This window comes from Cyprinodon tularosa, unplaced genomic scaffold (genome assembly GCF_016077235.1).
Source record: "Cyprinodon tularosa strain WSP-4 unplaced genomic scaffold, ASM1607723v1 ctg56, whole genome shotgun sequence".
Taxonomy (NCBI): domain Eukaryota; kingdom Metazoa; phylum Chordata; class Actinopteri; order Cyprinodontiformes; family Cyprinodontidae; genus Cyprinodon; species Cyprinodon tularosa.
The window spans coordinates 1,805,771-1,827,266 of NW_024039296.1; the positions used below are offsets into that span (position 1 = coordinate 1,805,771).

General features: G+C 37.0%; 1 protein-coding gene across 3 annotated transcripts in view; it reads left to right on the forward strand.

The window, feature by feature from the left end:
• srgap1a (SLIT-ROBO Rho GTPase activating protein 1a) overlaps positions 1–21,496 on the forward strand; it is a 118,103-nt gene that overhangs the window by 69,897 nt on the left and 26,710 nt on the right. For 2 of the 3 annotated variants that reach the window (XM_038305513.1, XM_038305511.1), the window contains exons 5-15: positions 2,240–2,392; positions 3,830–3,958; positions 5,191–5,412; positions 5,895–5,996; positions 10,433–10,630; positions 11,000–11,084; positions 13,970–13,997; positions 15,669–15,777; positions 18,411–18,471; positions 19,188–19,265; positions 20,612–20,746. In XM_038305513.1, coding sequence (XP_038161441.1) covers positions 2,240–2,392; positions 3,830–3,958; positions 5,191–5,412; positions 5,895–5,996; positions 10,433–10,630; positions 11,000–11,084; positions 13,970–13,997; positions 15,669–15,777; positions 18,411–18,471; positions 19,188–19,265; positions 20,612–20,746 — 1,300 coding nt within the window. Of the gene's footprint in view, positions 1–2,239; positions 2,393–3,829; positions 3,959–5,190; positions 5,413–5,894; positions 5,997–10,432; positions 10,631–10,999; positions 11,085–13,969; positions 13,998–15,668; positions 15,778–16,438; positions 16,473–18,410; positions 18,472–19,187; positions 19,266–20,611; positions 20,747–21,496 lie in introns of all 3 variants that reach the window. The other variant, XM_038305512.1, reaches the window with a different exon arrangement.

Here is a 21,496-nt window from a genome sequence, read left to right on the forward strand (position 1 = left end):
ACATTGGGGTCACAAAGTGCTTTACAAACATGCAGATTAGAAAATACAACATTAAAAAACATCCTAATCTAAGAGTCATAATTAAAGAAGCCAACACTCTGGAGTGGTTAAAAAGCTGTGCAAAAGAGATGTGTTTTGAGTTTGCTCTTGAAAAGCATCCACAGAATCAAGGGAAGGTATCGAGAGCTGGAGATTATTCCAGAGTTTTTGATCCAACTGGAAGGAGCCTTTTCCTCTAGTTTTGAAATGGGTATAAGGGACAATGAGAAGATTTTTATCTAATGAACTGGGATATACTGATACAGTAATACTAAAACGTATTAAAATAAAGGTGAGAAACATTTAGGACAACTTATTTGCCAGTTTTTGGTGTTTTTTTGTGGACTGACAAAAATTTAGCTGAAGAAAGAAACCACACCAAAATGTACTTACAACATTATTAAAAATCAAAATTAATAAAAAAAAAAAAATGCTGGTAATGCATTTTGATGAATGATCCTACAAGATGCATAATCATCAAGCAGCAACTAATTAACATCATGATGGAAAAGCAGATTTCAATGAATTTCAAGAAAGATTCTGAAAGATATAAATTCACATCCATTCAACCCTGCATCTCTCTACAAACTGGTTCCATGTGTTTTATTGTTGTTTTCTTAAACATATGCAGTGTTCTCAAATTTGATTGATGGATTTTTTTCTCTAAATCTGGACAGACTTCAGGTAAACACCCTCAAATAAGAACTTTTTTGAACTATTTTAAAGGGCAGAATTTACCTTGAAATATGAAGACATTGTAAATGAATAACAAAACAATGGAAAATTTCCAGGTATGATAACCTCCATCTAAACTAAATTAGATTGCTTTTTCAGAAAACTCTGGCTGCAAGCACTAATCTCAATCAATGCAAGTCAGTATTCTGTGCTTGCCCAGAGAGTAAAGAGTTCCAGATGTTGATCCTTCATACAGACGGGTTCTTCCACCAGTTAGTGAACCAGCAACAATGAGCTGAACCACAAGATTAAAAAAAACACCAGAATAGGACGTGTCTGCAAAGTATTAAAAAACATGATTTGTTTTGAGTTGGGTAAATTTTCAAAGTTAATCCTATTTGGCTCCTGTAAAATGCAGGGTGGATGAGGGAGACAATGCAACTGCATCAAAATTGGCAGGCAACCCTCTCACAGTTCAATGTGTGTAGTGTATAAACCAGGCTTAAGGGTGTCAGGCTAAAGGGCTTTTTAGCATTTTAGTATCTAGTTTTTAAATTTGTAAAACTGAAAATCTATGAAACCTTTTTTTAATATAATCAAAATCATTTACTTCCCAGAATTAGCCTATCATTGGGGCTTCGTGTAGATGGGTGAGCCAGATCTACTCTGAAATATTTTACGGCAGATGCAGATTCTTTAAAACAAAGGTTGCCATTAGTCAGGCTTAGTTTTGCCAAAAATATTGCTCCAATCTTGTCTGGTATTTGTGAACCTGCTGTTGTTTACAGTGTTGTTTTTTTTAGTTCGAGTTGCCCCAGAAACTTCTATAACCTTTTTTCTTCAAAGTCTTTTATAATTTTTTTAGCTACATTGAGCAACTGATTTTTTTTATTTTTTTTATGGTTTTACCTTCTACTTACAAGTGAGTCAGTTGGTTATTGATCTGTGTATGCAGTATGACAAACTACTTAGGGTGATGACTCATGCCCCCCTTTTTTTTTTTTTTTTACAAAAGCCCCAATGAACTCACATCAAGGAGGCAATGAGCTCACAGTGTTGGAATTATATTGAGAAATGCATTAAAAAAACATACGTTACAGATACAGCAGACATAAAGGCCAACACAAACTCACTAATCTCTAAGTCATCAAATCTGTTTCATTTGTAAAAATTAAAGGAAATCTAAATGCATGTGCTTGAAAAAATGCTTTTATGTCTCATTTTAAAGCCTACTGCAAAAACTCAGCAGTATTTCTTTTTTACATTTAAGGCAGAACTTTAAATTTGGATGGTTTTATTGGTGTCTAAGTTGGTTCAAGTTTGAGATAAAATTTTATTATGTGTTAAATGAGCAATGAACAGCAACAATGAACATTTCTTTACCTTCCGCAAAACAAAAACTCGATAGACACTCAAAGCTTTGCATTCAAACCCATTTTTTGTCCTTTCTTAACTAAACAATGGTAAAGGTATTGGTTATATTCTTTGCATGTTTTAGCATTTTTTTTTTTTTTTCCACGAACAGGTGATGAAGACCTACCACATGTACCACTCTGAGAGCATCAATGCAGAGAGCAAGCTTAAGGAGGCTGAAAAGCAGGAAGAGAAGCAGATTGGGAGGGGGGATCCTGTCTTCAGCATAAGGATGGAGAAGAAGATTGAGAAAATAAAAGAAAAGGTAAAATACAAGCACAAAATATGCCATTAATTCTGTTTTCTTGATTTGTATTGTACCAAATAATTTGCTCACCATTTGCACTTTCTGTTGATAACTTTACAGCATCATTTCAACAAAGTGTCAGGTTGAATGTCAGGTTAAAACCACACACTGAGTTTACAATTGGCAGACTTACTCAGTTAATTAGTTAGTTACTTAGTTAAGCAAACATTCAAGAGTGGAGGAAAGGTTAGAAACATTTAAATGCAGGTGATAAAGTCTTTACCAATATGTTTTTATCCTCTTTGCTTATCTAAAGACCAATACTCCTCCCCATTCCTTGCATATTAGCTCAGGCATATGCATGACTGTATGTGTATATATATATATATATATATATATATATATATATATATATATATACATTGTATTTTCCGAAAATAAGCCGCAACTTTTTTTCCCACACTTTGAACCATGCAACTTATAAGAAGGAGCAGCTTTTCTGTGGATTTTTCCTAAACATCTGAGGGGGAAGTTAAAGTTGGAAAGGGGCTAGTTTTCATTTAGCACAAGAAAATGCTAGCAGCAGGCACAACGCTCCTCCTACAGGTTTGGTAGGAGACAGCTCAGTAGATATCAGCGGCTTATAGTCAAACATAACAGACACTGGAGCTCGACTCGGGTAGTCTGACGGCTTGCAGGGAATTTCGTAAAATTTCCCTTTTTTTTCAAACCCAAAATTTGAAATGTATGGTTAGATTGCGAACTATCAGGTAAAATCCCAAATCAATTAAAGTGAAGTTTGTTGCTTTAAAATGTGTAAGCTCTTAGATGTTTGAATAATTGTAAGAGGCATTGTAACTAGCTGAAAGAAAACATATCCTGTAATGACATAAAAACTTGTGTGTAGTTTTTTTTTTTTCTCTCTCAGCTTTCTGACCATCTTTAGGAAAAAAACACTGAAAGCAATTTTACAGCCAAACAAGCAGATGTTTTTCTCCCAGGACAGTAATTTGTTGAATATATGTGGAAATGATTAAAGATGAAGGAAGAGATGGTTCCAGCAGAACTTTTCCAAGAACATATGTGGAGTTGTTGAGATATGAATGATGATGAGTCGAAGCCCATCGGTCAGTCAACATTTTGTGACTAACATGTCTCATGTCCGTCTGGTGTAGGATGGAAATCACTGAGACATCCGAATGAATCAAAGAGCAGAAGCTCCTTTTCTGGCGTTTTGTTTTGTTTCTTCTCTTGGTATTTTTAACATAAATCAAACTCATTTTTTCTAAGGTTTACTAAAACCTTGTTTTGCCTTTAAACCAGTCTTAGCTGTGTGATTCACCTGCAGAGACATAAAACAATAATCACTTGTCAAAAAGGCTTTTCCCTGTTGGTTAGAGCCAGCCTGTCACACTCTCTGTTGTTTCTCATCCCTGCCTCTAATTCTCTTGTCAGCGTCAAGCCAAGTACTCGGAAAACAAGCTGAAGTCGATCAAAGCGCGGAATGAGTACCTGCTGACACTGGAGGCGACAAATGCATCTGTTTTAAAGTATTACATCCACGACTTGTCAGACTTAATCGATGTAAGTATAAAAACCCAAGAGCCCCCATCCCAGAAATATAATTTTAATGATTTTGGAAGTTTTCTAGATTTTAGAACAAACCTTCAAAGCTTTATTATGGCCTTTTCCTTGGTTGAGACTCTCATTTGGAGATAGAGTTGAGTAGATTTTACCGATCAACACTCTATTAATCCAATCTTCATTAATCATTTTAAAGGTTGTTTTTTTGTTTTTTAAAGATGTGACACATTCAGTTTTAATTGCAGTTCAGCTTTCTTTTAAATGTTGTTTAAGAAGACTTCTTAGCTGGATCTAGAGCTCCTGCACAACTTCCCCTACTTTTCTGATGGAGGTGAAGAACTTTGAGTTTTTTAGTGAGACTTTAGGATTTTATATTCCAAACAGAACTGGAGGATGGAGAGACATGCAGCTTTTTCTCAGGCAGCATGCTGTGGACTGAAATTGCCCCTCTCCCTGCTTTGCTCACAGGTCCTCACATCTCATCAGGGTGTTTGTGTGTCTGTGTGTTTGAGGAATATGTGGGATGCGCTCTGCAAGAGATGCATGCAGAGGCTCTTGCATATTATTAAAATAACGAACAGAGTGTGTAGTCGGAAAAAAAAGTCTAAACAGGTGGAGCAGAAACATCCCTTCATCTTTGCTGAAACATTTGGAAAGATGTTGGATATTTTTCATAGTTTGATCAGTCTTTCTTTCTTTCTTTCTTTCTTTCTTTCTTTCTTTCTTTCTTTCTTCGCTCCTTCCTTCCTTCTGTCCTTCATTCGTTCGTTCCTTCTGTCCTTTGTTCATTCCTCCCTTCCTTCCTTCCTTCCTTCCTTCCTTCCTTCCTTCCTTCCTTCCTTCCTTCCTTCCTTCCTTATATTTGGAAATGCAAATGATGCACATTTAAACTGCTCTCTGAAAAGTTTACATCTAAGTTGCTGTTTTTTTAACCTAATCATGCTTAAATGCTGACCTGTCTGATGTCTACTTTTCCTTCCTGATGCTTTTTGTTTAGTAATATTGTATATTTGATTGATGAAGTTGCAATTCATCTGTGTGTGAATATGCAAAACGATAATTTTACAAACCCATGGAGAAACTACATATCACATATTCATTTTAGAAACCTTTTTTTGTTTGTTTGTTTTTTTTTTTATGGCATAACTTCTGAGAAATTGTTTCTTTTTTGATTTAGTTAAAAAAAAAAAAAAAAAAACCAACAGGCTTCTCTTCTGATTTATTTTATACAGTGCTGCGATTTGGGGTACCATGCTAGTCTGAACCGGGCTCTGCGGACCTACCTCTCAGCAGAGTACAACTTGGAAACATCCCGACACGAAGGTTTAGATATCATTGAAAATGCAGTGGACAGTCTGGACCCACGGAGTGACCGACAGAGGTTCATGGAGATGTATCCTACAGCCTTCTGCCCACCAACAAAATTTGAGTTCCAGTCTCATATGGGGGACGAAGTACGTTTTCTTTTTTCCTAATAATAAGGATGTATTGATGAGATGTTACCGTTTCACAGCAGTTTTACAGCTAATAATTGTCTTAGCTGATTATTTACAACCAAAGAAATTGAAAAGTTCTGAACCACAAGTGCACAAAACTACACATCACTAATATGAGGGCAGAAACAATTTCAGACAAATGAGGTTTTATTGCATTTAAGTGAAGCTTTTATTTCGAATGGGCTGCCGCATCCTGTTTTATAGGGCACTAAATTTCGCAAGTCAAGCATTATTCATTTCCCTGGATTTAAGTAGCTCTACATGTGTTCAGAGTTTTATTGTTTGGATGCCACTTTGCTGATATCATGTCTGGATGGCAGCGCTTTGCTCTGTGGCTGTCTGCCTTCCAGTTTACACAGGTCACTGGGGTTTGCTCTGTAACTACAGAGGAATGTGAAAAGATTAGTTACTATATGAAAATAATGAGCTCTCTCCTCCAGGTGTGCCATATCACAGCACAGCCCCCTGTCAATGGGGAGCTCATCCTGAGGTTCCAACAATTACAGTCTCGACTGGCGACCCTGAAGATCGAGAATGAAGAGGTAATGTTAAATATGTAGAAAGTTTGCTCCCTCAATCATGTTTGGTTCACTAGAATCTGGCTTCTGCTGGGGTTTCTTGGCTAAAAGAGGCTGAGAGCTCTAGAGAATTAAACTAAGCTAAGTTTATCTGCTTAAGAAGAAAATAGTAGCTCTGAAGATTTTCTAAGTTTTAGTTGCATATACATAGAATAAACAAACTCATATATATTCATGTCATTTATATCTCACAGGCAGCTATAAAATATTTTATCTTTTTTTTTTTTTTGCTTCTGTACAAATTTATCACAATGCTTTTATTTAAGCAAACCTCTGCTGCTATTTTTGTTTTGTCGCAGCACTTTACACCTTTTCAACACATGTTCAACTGAAAGAGTTTAGAGCCATGACTGCTGCTGCTTCTTCTTCACAGTGTGGGCTTGCACACATTGCACACTTAAACTATTTTATACCATTTCTCAGCCTTTCCCATATTCTTCAGGTATCAGTTGTTCCTCTTCACGTTTATATGGACTCCTTTACCTTTATGCTCTTACAAAGAGTATAATGAAATCTGAATATAAAGTTATTAAATTACCCCACACCCGCGCACTGTCTGCAGCAGGCTTTGCAAAGTAGTAAAAGTTGTTGAAAAAAAGTTTAAAAAAAAAGTTAATTAGTCCTTGAGTTTTGATGGTTTTGTTAAGGGCCTTATGTTTTCTATGGTAAAGTTAAATAGGAAGGAGGGAAAACAATATGGGGATTTTGTTCATATTACCGGTATGTATTATTGGGACTTCACAAATGCAAATGCTGTATGCTTAAAAGGGAGTTTTACTCTCCACTGTCGCTACAAGCATGCTTGGTGTGAGGAATTGCCTTCGAGTCAATGTCAATGCAATCAACTGGTTTTCCTTAGATACAAAAGTTTGAACAAATCTGTCTGTATGATCTGGTTGAATTGTTTCTGTAAAGTGCCTTGAGAGGACATCTGCTGTGAATTGGCGCTATATAAATAAACTGAATTGAATATTGAATATCTTCTATATGAAGAGGTTTTCCCTTCAAATCGATGCAAATTTTTTAGTTTGCAAAATAAAAATTGTCCTCTAATGCCAGGTTACACGCTGATCCATTCATAGAAACAAAAGACCGAACCATAAAAAAATCTTATTTGGAAAACACAACACAGGATAGTTAATAAAACTGTGATTCTGTGTCAAAACAGAATATGATGCTGTTATCGTTAAACTATTTGTCCGTATTTAAAAGAGAAAATAGGTATATATGTGTGTTGAAGTTAACAAGCCCAGCTTTACTTGGTGTCCTTGACTGCTTGTCTTACTGAAACGGACGTCCTGGTGGGTCAAAATCTGAGCATGCTGCAGCTTCATGTTAGGATCACCAGATGGCCTCTCTTCCTGGGCATGGTGAGCGAAATTCATCCTTGAAAAATGAACTTTCAAAGCACGACGGCGACCTGCGCTCTCCACTGTCAGGCGTAAGAGAGGGTCTTTCGTTATTGGGACAGGAAAAGCCACAGGGCAGAGCTTCATTGAAGTGCAGCTGCATCCTCAAAGCACGTCTGAGCCGTTGAAAGAAAATGTGCTGAATAATTGACTCTGGTGGATGTAGCAGAATCAGAAGTCTGACCCTGGATTTCACACCCAGCTGAGAGGAGTCCTCTATTAAAAATCCAAACCAGTCTTTTTTTTTGGAAGGACAAAGCTGTTTTCAGCTTCTTAATCCATCTGTTTGCTTTATTTTATAGTTTTGATTAATTAAATAATCTTCAAAATTGCATCTCATTTAGCTTTCTGTGGCCCAACGTTCACACTGGCTAGTAACGTTCCTGTCGCCCGGTGTCCTCACTGCAAAAACACCGGCAGAATAAGCTGTTATCTTTACAACGTTTCGCACCAAGTTCTAGCAATCTCATACCATCTCTTCTGCAGGGACTGTTTTCTCTGGATATATTACAGAGAGACACATCAAAGCTGGTGTCTGTCTCACTGCTTGATGATCAGCAGATTACACACTTACTGTAGGATCTGTTGAAAGCTATCGGACTGCAGTCTGGCTTCAGAGATGTGTTGATAGATAGCTGTTAAATAACTGTTAAATGATGAGTTCCTTCTGACCTGCAGATTCACGCTTATTTAAAATGTTACAACTGGATGTATTTGAGATTTTCTTTGCAGAACAAGTTATTTTTGGCTCACAAAATCATTTTTAGTGAACCACACTATTAATACTGATGTTTAAGTGTTTATATAAATAGTTTGGCTCACAGCTGCAGGACCTGATGGGCATTTCTGGCGAGTTCTCCATGAGTTTTGTTGTAATTGAGCCTAGCAGTGAACATTGGTAACTATTCATCCACTGAATAATGGATAACCCAACAGCTTTTTTCCCTGGGAGACATTCTCCTACACGCATGGCTCCTGTCCTCATAATGACAGCTGGACCTCTCGTCTCAAAGGGGCCACCCGGAATGGGGCTCGTAAGTGGGAGACGGATCCCAAACATAACTAGCCTGTACGTCACATTTAATTACCTTTTCTAAGGACCTGTCAGAAACGTAAACATTTTTTTTTTAAAGGTTGTAGAGTCCTCCATCTCATCCATTTCTTTCTTTGTTCCTTTCATGCCATCATTACTCATGTTCCAACATGTACTTTGTTTTTTACCCAATGGCATGTTGGATAACACTGATACTACATCCACATTGTGTGCTTAAGCATGTGTTTCAGCACCGTAATCCATCAGAGGAACATAAAAGACCACCTTGCTTTTTAAGCTTTAATTCTTTAAGGTCTTTCATTAAGGTCAGACCTAATTAATGCCTGAAAAATTGTAATCATATCTCTCATTTGGAGGGGATCGGCCTTGTAAGAATAATTAAAATCAATGTTTTTTTTTTTAAGTGTCTCTGTAATGTGTGCACCAAACAGACCTTGGGTTGTCACAACAATTTCCACCAGGATGTCTTTCTATCAAGTGGTCAAAGAAGCAGTTTCCTGGATTTTTCCAGAGAGGTAGTTGTTATTGTTTCTGAGTCTTCCTGGCCTTTTTTTCTCTCTGCAGCTTTTCCGGATCATTGACTCATTCTCATACTTGTCACTCTTCTTTCATGGTTTATTTATGTATGGGGCATATCCTTGAAGTTTTTAACTGCTTAAATGCCATCCGTAAATGTCCCTGTTATGTGATTGACGATATAATATTACACATTGACCATATAATATTACACATTATGAAGAATAGTGTTCCTGAGAACTGTTTGCCAATAAGTAGCTGTATCCAGATTTGCGCTGCAACTTGCGGTTATTTTGCAAATCGATTAATTAGTCAATTTTTTTTTCAAATTAATCGATGAATAATCGGATAGCAAAAGGTTCCTTAAAGAAGATATTTTATGAAACTAAACCAGGTAAAACTAAAACTTTTCGTGTTGAGGAGTTCTGGATAGAGAATATTATATTTTTTTATATATTTTTTTTTTTACAATTTTGATATAATTACTGCTCAAAGTGGGTTTGTCCGTCAGCTAATTGCGTGTTTTACAGTCTCTATACTGAAGTTAACGATTAATTGATTACTAAATTAGTTGACGATTATTTCAAAAATCAATTAATCACACACACAGAAAACACACATATATAACATATGAATTTTATTCTATTCCGTTCTATTCTATGCTATTAATGCAATTAGTTGTTTCAGCACTAATCCAAATCCTTCCAATTGAGTGTAATCACGCTGTATTAATACTAGTTTTACCTTAATGATTTTTCATAATATTATTTTCAAATTGCATGATATTATAAAAAGTAAATGTATAAAAAGTTTAAATAATAGTACTTTTGAGGTATTTTTTATTTAGCCAAAAACACCTTTAAGCAATTAGAAAAGTTCTTCTTTATTTGTGAGATCCACTGCTTTGATGTTATTTTACAGGTGCATTGTGGCTCTTTCTTTATTTGTCCCATGCTTTATAATGTTATGTCACCACATCATGGACAGTCATGCCTTGCAGCCCTTGGAAAGCTCAAACATCTTTTGTAGTGAACGGAGAACTGTACGCTTGGCCGACCCTCTATATTTATATGCTTTAGGAGAAGCAGTGTTGACAGGCTGGAGGCAGCTATGGAAATGAATCTTTGAAGGTTTGCAAGTGAATGTACCATCTACAGCCAGAACCGCTCACCTCCAGCCCCTCTGAGTGCATGCAAGCTGATTGCTTTGGCTGGGAGTCATGTTCAACATCCTGCGGTTTTTAGAAGATTCTACATCTTGTCAGAAAGCGCCTGAATATTTTAGTGCCATCAGTTGGAGAGTGTTTTTTTTTTTTAGAGAGTGAGAGCAAAATGAGGCAATGAGGAGTTGATGGTGAAGTCAGGCTTTTAAGCAGGCTTCTATTTTTTACTTTGATCATAGCTTCATCTACTGTTTAACAGGTCAAAAAGACATCAGAGGCCACTTTAACCACCATCCAGGATATGGTGACCATTGAAGACTATGACGTGTCGGAGTGCTTCCACCACAGCCGCTCCACAGAGTCGGTCAAGTCCACTGTTTCCGAGACATACCTCAGCAAGCCCAGCATTGCCAAGCGGAGGGCCAACCAGCAGGAAACAGAACAGTTCTACTTTATTGTGAGTAGATAAAACTCTTGAAAAATTGTCAAATGTTTGTCTTCTTGAGCTCATTCTGATAAGAAACGAAAACACAACCTTATCCTATTGTAGCTTTTATGACATTGTACATCAGTTTATAAAAAATCTTATTCAGCTTCAAAATTATTTTAGTAAAAAAGTGGGATTATCTGTGAGCTAACTCTTCACAAACATCTTGATGTTGTGAATGTAACCCCTATCTTGGATCGGTTGGAAGATGGACATGCTCTGATAAAAGCTTTAAAAGGGCTCTCAGTGTGTCCCTTGCCCTTGGCTGACTTATCACTGATTGCTGTCTTGAGAGCTGGCAATCGGAGCCTCTGTGTAATTACTCTCAATTCTCCACAGAAATTCCGAGAGTTTCTGGAGGGCAGCAATCTCATCTCGAAACTGCAGGCCAAACATGACTTGCTCAAGAGGACACTCGGTGATGGTACAGTCACACTTCCTTCACTTACCCATTATGCTTATTCTCACTCTTTCTTTTTCCTCTTCCTCTATTATTTTCCCCTTTATTCATCAGACTATCAGCATGACAAATATATTACCTGGGATAAATGCTCCTATAGCTCTTTTCAGGTTACTACCACAAAATTTTTACTTGTTTTATTCGGGTTTTTTGTAGATCAACCCAACTGTAAAATGAAAGAGAAGTTGAAACTGAAGTTTTTTTGCATTAAGCCCCTTTACTAACCCCAAATAAAATCCTTTAACTTCAATAGTCACCTATTTATTCTATGGCGTCTTTCTGTGGGCAGTTGTTTGTTGAGAAGGCAACATTATGAAGATCAAACAAATCAGGCTTAAATTTGTAGCCTGACGTAGTCCGACTCAATTCTAGTCAGAATATGAGTCTGATACTGCTCCATAGAGCTGTGATTATGGGGCGTGTTTTGAACGAACCAGGAAAAAAAATGCCTCTGCACTCAATTGGATAGACCTACAACCAATAAGAGCAACGGAGTGCGTGACGTATCTTAAGCGAGGCATAGTTGTTGTCCACAAAAATCAAAGCGTGCAGTTTCACGCCTAGAATAAGAAGATGAGACTTGATCGCGTTTCTCTGTTCCTCTTTTAAAATTAATTTGCTGTCGATATCTACTCACCCAAACTCTCCAGCGGCAGCCATTATTGTTGTCACCCAAGCGCGCTTTGGTCACGTGGTTGATAACGTTACTCTTGATCATCTGTCCATCATCGTATAAAGCCCGCCCTGACAATTTGATTGGATCGCCTGACAGTGGGCTTTAATACTCGCGCTACTATGGAGCAGAGCCAGACCGAACTTCCCCGAACTCAAACCTTGTGGGCGGGACTAAGTTCGGACTGGCACCCAGGCTATTAAATTTGAAGCTTAAAACGTCTTTAGGTAACATGGGATAAAATCCCAGCCTTTTAACAACTCATAAAACAATTTTAAGATCACTATCTAAACATAGGGAGACTGTCCCACAACTGCTATTCTAGAAAGACTAAAATGATGACCTTATCAGTACCAGCCAGCTCAAATGGGACAGCTGGAAGGGCAGCTTGTAGCTGTGTTCTCCAGACACCTGGCCTCAGTGGAAAAGGGGAAAGAAGAAACCTATTGTTTTGAGAAAGTCATGAGAAGTCACGGTTGCAGTTTGCCTAAAGTCATGTATTGGATGCTGCATGTGGAGGAATGTGCTTTGTTCAGATGAAACCAAAAGGTTACCATTTTGGTACCTGGACAAAGGCTGTTTGGTGTAAAACCAACATTAGAGATATCCATGAACACATCATTTCTTCTGTGCAACATTGTGGTGGCAACTAACATTTTCACGAGACCAGATGGTTGGACCAATGACATGCCAGCAGTGTTTTTTTCTGGCGGGACATGTAGGATTGAGAACAGTCAGAAGAGCCTTGCAGGGGCATTACAAACATGGCTACGCTGGAGGACTCACATGTCCATACTGCAATTGACACTAAAATAGTGACATTTTCTCGTTTATTAAAGGGGGAAAGAGAAGCACTTTGTGCATTTGTAGATAGGAAAGATGTCTTTGCTTTTCTTCTGACAGAATTTGGAAAAAGTTTGATTTATCAGCTTACAAAACACATAATTTGCTGCTACAATTGGCTGAAAGCATATTATGGAAGGTGGGTACCAGCTGGAAAGTCACCCAATCAGCTCGAAGTATTGTAGTAAAGGTCCCTCATTTTCAAGGACAGACTGATTGGCAGCCATCCCAGATTGATAACTTAGAACTCAACTCAGTTCTACACATATCAATCTGGCTACTGCCAGGTTAGGTGGCAACATCATGTTGTGAGAATGCCATAGATGGTAGGAACGACAGAACTAGATACAATAAAATCATGAGGGGAAAAGACTTTAAAGGTCTGGAAAAGGTTTAAGAGTTGGAGAGACATTTAACCTCTAGCAGTATAATATAGCCATAGCTAGATCAGAGCATATGTATGTTACGATGTCCCAGTCAAAGTCCTGATCCAAACCCAACTAGAAATTCAAAATCTGACTGAGCTTGAGCAGTTTGGCAAAAAAATGAGAGTGTCTTGATGCAGAGTTGGTGGATGTATAGGGAATATAAAAAACCTGTCCACCACTTTTATAGCTATGCTCTACTTTATGTTGATCTATATCATATTATCGTTTTACAATTCATTGAAGTTTGTTGTTCAGAATAAAATTGTTCAAGTTTCTACAATGACAGATTACTTACTTCCCATTGCAAAAAGTAGCATGTCTTAGGTGGCTGGTGCTTGACTTTCATTGTTCTTCTTTGGTGGGATATCAGTCAGTAACTGTCAGTCTCCATGGTGACCTTCCCTCCCGGTGGTCTCTGTAAAATTACCCATTTAATGAGCAGAGTAGCCGTGACTTAACAATGACAAGAATAGCCTGACAAATCCTACTTCATTCTCCTTGTTTCAATGAGCTGAAGGACAGTACGAGTCAATTGGTTTTAAATCAACATTTTAAAACCTCTCTAGAATTTTAATATAAAATTTGAAGTTGGTTTAATTTAATATCTCATTTATATGTCAAATGTTTTGAATTTGCATTTATTGCCTGTATGTCATGGCTGTATTTGACCATATTTGCGTTAGCTGTGAGCTGGAGCATTCACGTGAATGCATACGTGCAAATTGTCCTGGGTGGGGGTTTTGTTTTTGTTGTTGAAGGGCCCTATGGTTGTAGACAGATGGCAGGCTTCAAATGCTTCACTAACCATGTGCACATTTCACCACCAGGACACCCGAGACACGTCCTGGCATGTCCACCAACTCTAACTTTATCTTCTTTTTTTTTTCATCCCTGTCGTGCTGCAGGCCACCGGGCTGACTATATGACCACAAGGTAAAACAACAAACACAGACACATGCACGCTGCCACATGCAAACACATCAGCTGCTGTTCATGTTCATAGTAGAGTACAGACTAAATCTTTAAACCTAATTTTTTCAAAGCCTTTTTTCACCATTCATTGCAAAAAGGATGAAACTATTTCACAATTGATTAATCAATTGTAGGGAAATTAGCTGTCAAAATATTGAAATCATGTTCACCTTAAACAGAAAATTGTTACCTTACTCATAGAATCTCTTTTTTGATGATGGTAAAATGATGTTTTTCCAACTATTATCATAAATACATTTATGTATTTGATGTATATATTTCAAATATTATTTTAATGGCTTATTATCTATTAGATTGTGGCTTTTCCAGCTCTTATAATTACATCCAAAAGCCTCAGGTTTGAATTGGCTGCATTTTTTTTATGGCACAGGTTTTCAGTAAAATCTTTTGAATAAGATTGTCAGTCTATGGAAAATGTTAAAGGGACACATGTGATAAAGGGACACACACACATATATATATATATATATATATATATATATATATATATATATATATATATATATATATATATATATATATATATATACACACTCAGAAGATATATAGACTTCTAAAAAAACTTCTTAAGCTTTTTTTTTAAGCTAGTTTACAAAGCATTGGGTGATGTCATAGCGGGTGTTTCTTTCTGATTTAATGTGATTATCATAATCTGTACTGAGAGTAAATATGAAATGAAGCCCTAATATTTGGGGATGATGTAGTTATCTGCAGTACAATGAAATGTCCTTTAAATTGACCTTTCCACACATAAACTTTAATCAAAGAAGTCAAATTAGCATATTCTGTGAAAATGGGAAAATAAACTGTTTGATTATATGTTAAATATGATGTATAACAAAGGCAACACTGGTTACAGCTTATAGCAGCATATAGTAGCCTACACAGTAAAGCATGGTGGTGGCAGCATCATGTTGTGGACTTTTTCTTTTTTTTTTTTTGCTAGTTTAGAAGATTGAAGGGTGAGCTGATGGGAGCTGTAGATAAATATTGAGGGGAAAAAAACAGAGGCTGCAAAGAATTTGAAACAAGGGCAGAGGTTAACCTTCCAGCAGTATAGTAGATTTAAATCAGATTATTATAATGTAATATTCTGATTTGATCTATTATACTGCTGTAAATAACAACAAACTATATGTTTGTGGTTATTTGCAAGGCAGTGTAATACCAACCATTGTTTTAAGTGGCAAAGGTATGTCCTGTTTTGATATCAAAAAGTCCTCCAGGTGTTTTTGTTTGAATGAGCAGCAAAGCTGAAAACATGAAGGTCCTGGGATCCTTCAGGTCACAAGAAGCCTCTCACACCATCCCAGCTGTCCTGCAGAGGCTGTTCACAGCAGAGGCTGTCATTTGATGGATGTCAAGGCACTAGATAGCAGCATGTCTGACGGTTAACTTTGGCCTTTCGTATCTTTTAGAAAAAAGTACATGTTTGTCTTTTTTTCTGTTATGCGGCGTAGAAGAGATTTAAAGATTATTTAGCTTAAACTTCAAATTAAGGGTGTGTAAGACATGAAAGGGTTTGAAATAAAAACAACACACCACAGGAAGGCCCTTTGAAATGAAAAGTGAGTTGTTTGTTTATTCTAATGCATTCTTTGTGTTCTACAGTAGACATCCCAACGGGCAATACAAAACCCTCACAGGCACCCGGCGGGCTAGACCCCGCTCTTGTTTCAATGTAAAGCTATTTAATGGAAATTTGGAGTCATTTATCAAGGTACAAATTTAACATCTGCTGGGTGGCTCTTCTTCTTTTCTTCTTCCGCTGTTTTTATTTTCCACTCTGGCTTTCAGACCATTTGGGTTGCTTCTCCCTCAAGCATCTTAGCTTTGATATGTTGTTAATTGACAACAGATTTTCGCTAAGATGGATTCTGTAAGCCGCCAACATGAGTCAGTGGACTGTGGCGGTCTGCGTCTGTGATGCACGGTGGCATTGATAGATTTGAAGGGTCGCCGGAGGGGAGCAACAGCAGCTGAAGAGCTAAATATTTGTGTCGGTCAGCTCCCCGCGCTGCCTGCTGAGCTGGCACGTCTGAGCCTCTCTGTTAGAGATTTCCTCCCTAGCTCAGGCCAGTGAAAACAGCAGGATAAATGACAGTCGGGGGGTGGGGGGGTGGGAGTGATATACTAGGCTGATAAGGTGGGCCGCCTCTCTTCTCCGTCCCCTGGCTGCCTCTCGCTGGTGGCTGCGTGGTCCTTTTCAGATCACATGGTTCATCTGTGTGGGTTTGATGGCCACACAGGGTGGAATAAAGGTGCTCCTATGCTTTGCGCTTGGTTGGACAGCTGGTGTGGTTCTAATCTGGGTCTTTCTTTTTTCTCTTTACCTCTGGTTTCCTCTGTCCATCTTTGCCTATTGTGATTCTCCACTTTAGCCGCGGACGAAGGAACTCACACACCCGACATCAGGTAGAACCAGAAGCTGAGAGCTTGTGCTTTTGCCTGTCCTTATTTCTTTTCAACTACTAATATTTAATTTTTTTATTCCACTAAATCAACCCTTTAACAGACTGAGTTGAAGATGGTCCAATTTAAAACGTATCTTCAGAGACATTTGCATCATAATTGCACCAATAATTCTACTTTCACATGTTAAACAGACATCCTCTTACACAACCCAGCTGCATTCTGGTCTGTGGATCAACTCTGCTGAAATCAGTGTAATTGATATTGGCATATTTCTTCTGTTTGGAACCACTGCATACCCCTGGGGGTTGTAAACAAATTCACTATATGATAATAAAAGGATTCAGAGTCTCTCAAGCATTGGAGCACAAGGTTTTGGCTTGTTTCGTTTTTCCTGTCTGCTATATCTAATGAGGGGGTCTTTAGATATGCTCTTGAAAAGTGACAAGCTGCATCTAAAGGCATCGTTGCCATAGATTTTATCATAATAACCTGGCATGCACAGTTTGCTTTGCTAGTAGATCATTTTTAGCTGCTGTGTATACATGCGCTTCTAAGTTATTGCTGTTTCGTTAAAGATTGTTTTCTAATAAACACAAAGAAGACGTCACAAGGAGTTCCAATTAAACTGTATTGAATTCTCTTTCTTGGGATATTTTTTTTTCTTCAAAGTATGAAATAAACCTGAAATCCAAAATTTGTAAGACGTTTAAAATAAAGAGAAAGCAAAAGAAGCAGTTAACTATAAAATCCAAACAGACAATAGGCCTCGCATCGCACCATGTTTTCAAATAAAAGGATGTTCCGATATCTATATATATAAAAAGAAAAAAAGGCTTTTTGGCGATCTAATGGAGAGCGATGGATCAGGGTTTCGAATTATTTTTTAAAATGTTCGCAAAACTTGAAAATTCAAATTAACTGCATTTTTTTATGAATTAACTTGTCCATTAGGTTTTTGAGAGTTTTAAATTAATTGAAGGAGGTTGTGATGCAGACAACTATCTAAATGTATTCACCAGTCAATGGGTGGTGTACGCCTACAGTGAGAGACAGTGTCTTTTTACCTCGTAAAGTTTCAAGTAAATTGCAAATATGAAAATATGTTTACACTAAAGGTATAGTGGAGGATTTTCGCAAATTTTTGAGAAGACCCGCCCTCTCCACTTTAAAAAGAACATGCACAACCTTGTGCCTGCTCCCGAGAGGTAATGCCTATAAAACAAGTGCGAGGGCGTGCAAAAGCCCATTTCTTCCCGTGCACGCTCTGTTTAACAGTTGCTGTTTGCATCGCTCATAAAAGCTTACTTTCCAAAAGAAGATTTGCAAATCTTCCACTATGTCAGACTCACCATCGGTGAAGTAAAAATGGGGACGAGCACGTAGGATGGCCTTACGTAAACATATCACCAGAATGATTGACAATTAGGAGAACCACCTATTTTGACGATCTACCCGGAAGAAGAACATCCTCCACTATATCTTTAATGTTTTCTCTAAATTCAGAACCAAACTCCAAAAATGCAGTGGTGCCTCTATTTCAGTACCCATTAGGGATTGGCCATGTGGAAATAAATGAATCACATCAACTCAGTCTGTTTTTCAGACAAACAACTTGCAGCTTTTTATCCAACTTTCCTGAACCCGTGTTCTTGCATGCACTCTTACCACCTCTACCAAATATAAGGTCCTTTCATTAGTCCTTAAAGTCTTATTGTTTTATTCTGAAAAAACTTTTTCTTATTTGTTTAAATCTTTTTTCATTTAACTAACTTTCACATACAGAGAATGTCAGATATCAGATTGTTATATATATATTTATATTTGTATTAATGTTATTTATTGGTGCATTTCCAACATGCATTGATGTGACTGAAACAAAATGAATCTAATTTTTTTTTAAAGTAAAATATTATGGATTTGTTTATTCTTCCCCCTAAGGACTCTGGACAAGCCATCCCCAGAGTGGTGGAAAGTTGCATTCGCTACATAAATCTATATGGTGAGTCATTCAGTCCAGCTAAGCAGCTATAATCAGATTTTTCTGATTATTGTGTCTTAATAAATAACTCTCAGAGCCAAACTGTTCCTATAATTATAGTGTTAAGTGACAGTAAAGTCTCCAGCAGATGTTAATAGTTAGGATTTTTTTATATGTTGTAACTTTTTAAAAGTGAGCTTGTTTCACTTTAAGTCGTTGTTATGGGAAAATATAGATTCAGTCGTGTTTCCTGCAGGTTAGACTTTTTCCACTGTGGCTTCCAAGTATGCTGTGAATCTAACAGCATGGAGCAGCTTTGAAGAAGAGGCTGATATAAAAGTTTGTCTTTTAATTAAGATTAGTAAAGACCGTCAAACTCTGAAGGTAAAGACCAAGAGGTGTCTGTGTTGTGAGAAGGTTCAGAGAACAATTTGAAAGGAGTCAAATGGCAAACTAATTTTGCTTTCTCCCGACTCTTGACCTCTCCCCTCATTAAAATGTAATCCCAGCTGGAAGACACTTCAGGAAAACATGATTGCCGACTCCCTGAGTCATTACTGTCTTTAATTAGCAAAGTGAAGGGGCTTAGATAGGAGGATGTACCTTTTTACGCCCAGCTGAGAAAGCCATTTCGGTTGATCGAGGAGTTTGTGTGTGTTTTATGTTCATTAAATTGGACTTTTTAAAACTAAGGTCTGTTCTAACCTGCCTTGTTTCTTTTAAATTTGCTTCAACAGGACTCCAGCATCAAGGAATCTTTCGAGTATCTGGATCTCAACTGGAGGTTAATGACATCAAAAACTCTTTTGAAAGAGGTGATTTATTTCTGTAGACACAGTTATCCGTTTTTATGTTGGGTTGCAACTAACAATTATTTTGCAAATCGATTGATCTCAATTGTTTTTTCGATTAATAATCAGATAACCAAGGGTTACTTAAAGAAAACTTTCTTTGAAATTAAATAAGGCTAAAATGTTGACAGTCAAAAAGTATTTTTTTTTTTTTTTTTTTATCTTGGATGCAAAATGTTTATATATTTTTTTTATCTTGGTATAATTACTGTTCTAAGTGGGATGCTCTGTTTGCTAAAGGCTTGTTTTACAGTCTCTGTATTCAAGGTAACGATTATTCGATTGCTAAATTATTGATAAATTAATCACGAATAATCCAATTGTTTCAGCCCTGATTTTGTCCCTTTTCCTTAGATATACTGTATACTGAGTTCTCTAAATGGGAAAGCTCAGATCTTCCTGATGATTTTAGAACATTTAACGAAAAATAGTCCAACAGAGTAAATAGTTTAGTCTATTTACTCTGTGGAACCAAATGATTATTAGGAAATGAAGCAGCTGTGTTCTCTATTAGGGCTGGGTATTTTCACCAAATAATTAATTTCGATTCGATCTGTTTTTACAATAATGAAAGTTGTTCAAATGTGTTTCAAAATACTCATGTATTTTATTTTTTCTTGTAACATCAGACAGTTTAAACTTGAGATGTGAACAAAACTGTCTCATAAGTGCAAACTTGTTTGTGAAAAGTGAAAAAGTGAAGCCTCACTCGAGCAAGCAGACATCACACAGCAGGGACACAGCAGACATGCATGAGCTGCATTATCTCCACTGCACAAACCATATTTGCAGCGTTGTCTGTAACAACTACAGGGTGTTTTCTGGTCAGCCCCCTTTTTTAATGTCTCCAGTCAACCTATTGGTCATATTTGCAGTTGTCTGGTTTGAAGTGCATCTTTCCTGCTCATTTGAATGTGAAAGTCACGCGTGTCACTAGAAAAACTAATCGATCTCATTCCCTAGACATCGATTTTGCAAAAATTTAAAGGAATCGATTCATAATTGATTAAAAAGATTTTTTTTCTCAGCCCTATTCTCTATGACACAAGCAGTACAACATGTAGTAAATCAGCATTTTCCCAACTCTCTGTCTTTCATCTGTTATTATTATGCTTCTAACCTTCTGTGTCAGGCTTATCAATCAACTGCTGATGGAATCCAACCCTCTGATTACATTATTAAATTCAGAGGCGGAATTTATAACTTGAAACATTGCAGCCACTAAATATAGCATTAAAAACAGTCCTGATTGTACTAACTAATATTGTCACCGCTGCCTACTGAGGTCTTTTTTTGTTGTTGTGTTTTAGGGAACGATCCTCTCATAGATGATGAGGATAATCATGACATCAATTCAGTAGCTGGGGTCCTCAAACTCTACTTCCGTGGTCTGGAGAATCCTCTTTTCCCCAAAGAGAGATTCAACGAGCTGCTGTCTTGCATTAGTAAGTACACATACTACATCTTCTTGATCTTTCTACAGTTTTTTTTAACTAAGATACCATTTAAAAATTGAAAGCTTTTCACTTTTTCACCACCCCCAATAGAAGTTTCTCTGAGTTTTTTTAATGTCAGACTAAAAAGGTTCAACCCTCTATTAAAATGTGCCAAAAACTCACAGTACTGTGAAAAAGCTTTTATCCACATATAGATTACTTTTCCTTTTTTTCTCAAGCTTAAATGTGTCGAATCATCTAAAACTATTTGATTTACCAAAAAAAAAACTATATTTCAAAATAATCTTTTTATTTAAGGAAGCAAAGACATCCAGATCAGTGTTTCCCTGTGTGGAAAAGCAGCCTCTAAACTTAAAAGTAGTTCTACCTCCTATCACATTTTACATGATTTGAAATTACCATAAGAATTTCTTTTTTTTACCTAGGCCTGATTAGATTCACTAAGGAGTAAGGAAAAATATTTCTATATGAAGTAATATAATAGTTTAAATAATTTTTTTATGGCACTTGTGGCCTTTATTTAAAAGTAGATGGACAAGAATGGGTGTAGAGATAGAAGGAAGGCTTGTCAGCATTTGGCACTGGTTTTGATTAAGACCTGGGAATGCACTGTTGAGGACTAAAGCTTCTGTATATGAACCATGAGCTTTACCATACCTTTAACTAAAACTGTTTCATATCACATTTATTTATTTGATTTCAATACAAAAGTTAATTGAAGAGTTCAAAACAAAAAAC